Below are 4,495 nucleotides of genomic sequence, written 5' to 3'. Positions count from 1 at the left end.
CTCTAAAAACTAACAACTCAATCTTTCTTAATTAAAAAACTCCTCACTTAAAACCCTGGCACGCTCCGTAGTCTCTTGTGACGTCCTCCAGCAGACTGTCTAAAACCTGGACTAGTCTCTGTGACGTCCCGCAGACTGTCTAACCTGGGCAGTAGTCTCTGTGACGTCCCCGCCGACTGTCTAAAACCTGGACGTAGTCTCCTGTGACGTCCCGCAGACTGTCTAAAACCTGGCGTTGTCTCTGTGCTCCCCCAACTGTCTAAAACTGACGTGTCTCTGTGACCGTCCACAGACTGTCTAAAAACTGGACGTAGTCTCCTGTGACGTCCTTACAGACTGTCTAAAACCTGGACGTAGTCCTGGACGTCCCCGCAGACTGTCTAAACCTGGACGTAGTCTCTGTGACGTCCCCACAGACTGTCTAAAACCTGGACGTCATCTCGTGACGTCCCCGCAGACTGTCTAAAACCTGGACGTAGTCTCGTGACGTCCCCGCAGACTGTCTAAAACCTGGACTGTCTCTGTGACATCCCCGAGACGTCAAAACCCTGGACGTAGTCTCTGAGACTGTCTCCACGGAGCCTGTCTACAAACCTGGACGTAGTCTCTGAGACATCCCCGCAGACTGTCTCTAAAAACACACGTAAAGTTCAGTGAAACACGTTCTTTGACTTGGCGCCTGAACCTTGAAGCGACCAGAACTTTCTGTCTGCCCGGCTCGTTCCAAACGCAGACTGTCTAAAACCTGGACGTAGTCTCTGTGACGTCCCCGCAGACTGTCTAAAACCTGGATGAATCTCTGTTCAGCTTCTGCACATAATTGTGGTGCATGCTGCAGCTCTGCTACGTCCCCACACCAGCTCTGTGTGGGGGCTCCTGTGTGTCCAATGCCTGAGCTTAACCTCACCTCTCGTCATGTCCCTCCTCCGACCATGTGTTCAAGTCTCCGGTGGTCCTCCGTGGCAGCACAGCTCCCCCTCTCCAGTGAACACGTCTCTTGTTTCCTCTTAACTGGTTCCAGCAGCGCAGCACTGTTTGTCATACAGTTGGTAATGATTTAAACAAGCTCAGGGCCTCCCATCTCTCTCACACCGGCCTTTTCTCCTGCTTCCCGTTCAGCTCGTTGTCGGTACGCTCGGACGTACAAAGTCTCTGCGTTGTTCAGAAACAAACTCGTGACTCGAAGCTCGAGATGCTTCTCTGTTTGTTGGTGGTCCTCGGCGGTCACCTGGGATTCAGATCCATCAGTCGTTCACACATGCAGCGAGGCTCGAGGTGAGAGCTGCTCCACTGCTGGAGCTCGATGTTTCTTTAAACCTGCAGTAATGTTTGGCCACAGAAATAAGCTGTGAACACAGTCATGGTACATCATCACCACATGAAGGTGACGCGGTGAACTCTGGGTCAGGATCTCCCTCACAACACAGAAGATCGTTAACCCAGGCGGAGACATTGTTAGATTTACAGAATGAAAGGAACTCCCGACAGGTGGGATTGTTAAATAATCGACAGTCGAAGTTTTAACGGATTAAATCATGAGCGAACGCAAAGAGCAAGAGAGAGGACGAACCCGAGGCAACACGACCGTGGACAAAAAGCTTCAGACTTGCAGAGAAAACCGACAACATAAAATTATAGATATCAACGTAACGATGTAATTTCTGGTTCAACAACTTAAACTCTACAACACAAAGATCAGGACGTGTTTTGATGGCGCAGCAGTCACAGAGCCACATTGACATTCATTATTTGTGATGAATCTCCGTGATTCTCCGTCTTTTAGCTCCGTTTTTGGTCTCCACCACCTCTCTTTAGCCGCCAAGCGCTCGTCTCTAACTGTCTGTCCGCTGCAGGCGGTTAACGAATGAAGCGTACACTGATGTTTGGCTAAAAACCAAACGAAAGAGTTAAAAGACGAGGCCGGTGGAGCCACGTGGACGAGGACGCCGTCCTGAAGGACATCAGCACCAATCAGGTGTGTTCACTGCTACTTTCTGATCCGTGCCCGTAAAATAAACGAGATCGTCCTTTAGATGCAAACGAATGTCTCGTTAACGGAGAGCATTGAAAAAGTTTTAAAGTTTGGATACTTTTGACACCTCAGCTCACTAATTAACACGTTGGTTCCAGACTACTTCTTAGTTGGATCAGTAACTTCTTGGAGCACACAAACAATTCGATAATGAAACCTCCCAGAGATTAGACTGGGATTTAATCGAACTCTCGTTAAGAAAGTGAACACGTCCTTCAAGACTGAACTGGAGCCCCGAGGACAAAGTTCTGAGCCGGTTGTCCTACATTCGTGTTCTCCTTCCCAGTTTCTCTCCCTTGATCTCCTCTCTGTCCTCTTTTCTCCGCTACCCACTGTGCATCCTTGATCCTCCCTTCAGCCTCTTTATGTGTCGAACTTTGTTTCCTGACCCCTGAACGTCACACGGCGCTGCGTTCAAGTGAAAATATATGAGCCGGCGACAACACGAGCCTCGATGTAGTAAAAACACACAGGTAGCCAGCGAGTCCAGCATTTGATGTAGACCACTTAAGGTGGGGGAGCTGCTGCAATTACACACACACACACACACACACACACACACACACACAGGTATAAAGTCTGCCCATGTGTTTCTAGTCTTGTTCTTATGGGCCACATGATCCACTTCCCGTCTCAACAGGAAAACTCTGCTGTAAACCAGCTTCATTAGTCCACTGACCTGTTCTCTCTTTGTGTGTGTGTGTGTGTGTGTGTGTGTGTGTGTGTGTGTGTGTCGTACAGGGCCGACCCCCCATCAGGATCCAGTAAGCCGCAGACTCCCCAGCGTTCTACAGATGCTGCAGCAGCAAGTTCAGCAGCTGAGGACCTGTTTGAGGACTTCTGACCCTTTCGACACGCCGTCTTATTTTTTCATTCTGAATTTACGTGTTCGAGGTCGTGGATTGTGATTTCTAAGAGTTCATATACCGTTATGTTCTCTCTGTCTGTGTTCTCGTTGGTGTTCAGCCACCTAAAGGATTTCTGAAATCACAAGAACCAGTGGACTATTTTTAAGTAAAACTAGAACCACTGAAAGGAACTCTAAAGAATCATGAGAACCACTCCAAGGAACCTCAGATCTTCCTAGATAAAGAACCCCCTAAAGGACCAAAAGAGAACCCTAGCACAGTGTAATGGTCGACTAGAACTACCTAAAGATCCCTAAAGAAATGCTAGAACCACTCCAATTAAGCCCAGAACCTCTAGAGGGTTGCTGCAACCACCTAAAGACTTCAAATGATCACCAGATCCACCTAAAGTAAGCCTAGAACATCGTAAACAACCATAAAACCAACTAAAACTCCTAAAGGATCTCTAGAACCCACCCACAAGATCCCTGAAATCACAAGAACCCATGAAGTACTCTTCAGAAACACTAGAACCACCTAGAGGAAATGTAAAACCTTCTAAAGGTTCATGAGAGCCACCTTAAGGAATTTAATCACAAGAACCACTGACAGAACATTATAACCTCCTAAAGGACGACAGAGAACCTTAGCATATAACGGACGACTACCTAAAGATCACTAAAGTGATGCTAGAACCACCTCAGTTGACCCTAGAACCTCCTAGGGGGTCGCTGCAACCACCTAAAGGTTCTAAATGATTGATAGAACCACCTAAAGAAACCCTAGAACATCGTCATTAGTCCAAGTATCATAGTCTAGTGTTGCTGGAATCAACTATGATTGCCTAAAGAAGCTCCTGATTGGCCACTAGAACCGATCTGGTGGCCTTCATGTCCTCGTCTGTACTCACCTGTCTTCAGGTGTTTCCTTCATGTTGTCACCTGTCTGAGGTTCTGCTGGACCGGGACGTATTTTAAACACTGGGAAGAATCAATGCACTTCATGAACATTTGTACCAATAAAATGTTAATTTGTCACAATGTTTGTTTTTTAAATTATTAGTCAGAGTCATCTCTGTATGGGCCTCACTGATCACTGTACAGAACCAGAACCACAGCTTCAGAACTTTGTTCAAACTGGATCACAATATATTTGCTGCTTTTCAGCTCCGACTGCTCCGCTTGAACTTCATGACACGTTATCCGCGACACGCCTCTCCTTATCGGACTCGTCTTTACTGGAAATTGACCGTTTTGGATCTGGTTCCGTGATTTTGGACTCGTGGAGGCCTCATGGGAAATGTAGTTCTTCTGGGGCGTGCTTAATAAATCTCGGGTATCTCGGCCTGCGCTGCTCAGATTTGAATGATTCTTTCTTTAATCGACTTCTCGTTGTTGTTCGGACTTCTCGGGGCAGCGATGATAAATCTGTGGAGTGACCCTTTAATCTCTCTCATCACTTTCTATTCTTCCTCTTACAGTCTCCATTCTCACTTCCTCCACCTCTCATTCCTCTTTTTGTCACACCGCCCCTCTCCCTCTCGTCCCTCCCTCTCTCCCCCCTCTGCACTGGGCGGTGTATTATCAGGGGGTGGGTGGATGGTGGGTGGATGGAG

At 47.6% G+C, this 4,495-nt stretch overlaps 1 protein-coding gene across 1 annotated transcript in view; it reads left to right on the top strand.

Annotated features, from left to right (window-relative positions):
* The window catches only part of xrcc4 (X-ray repair complementing defective repair in Chinese hamster cells 4), a 49,225-nt gene extending 45,308 nt beyond the window's left edge, over positions 1-3,917 (top strand). The window contains exon 8 of the mRNA XM_027281737.1: positions 2,774-3,917. Within this exon, the coding sequence (XP_027137538.1) occupies positions 2,774-2,876 (103 nt within the window). The 3' untranslated portion in view covers positions 2,877-3,917. The remainder of the gene's footprint in view (positions 1-2,773) is intronic.
* The last annotated feature ends 578 nt before the right edge of the window (positions 3,918-4,495 follow it).

Source organism: Larimichthys crocea, chromosome VIII (assembly GCF_000972845.2).
Source record: "Larimichthys crocea isolate SSNF chromosome VIII, L_crocea_2.0, whole genome shotgun sequence".
NCBI lineage: Eukaryota > Metazoa > Chordata > Actinopteri > Sciaenidae > Larimichthys > Larimichthys crocea.
This window is presented reverse-complemented; position numbering and strand designations above follow the sequence as displayed.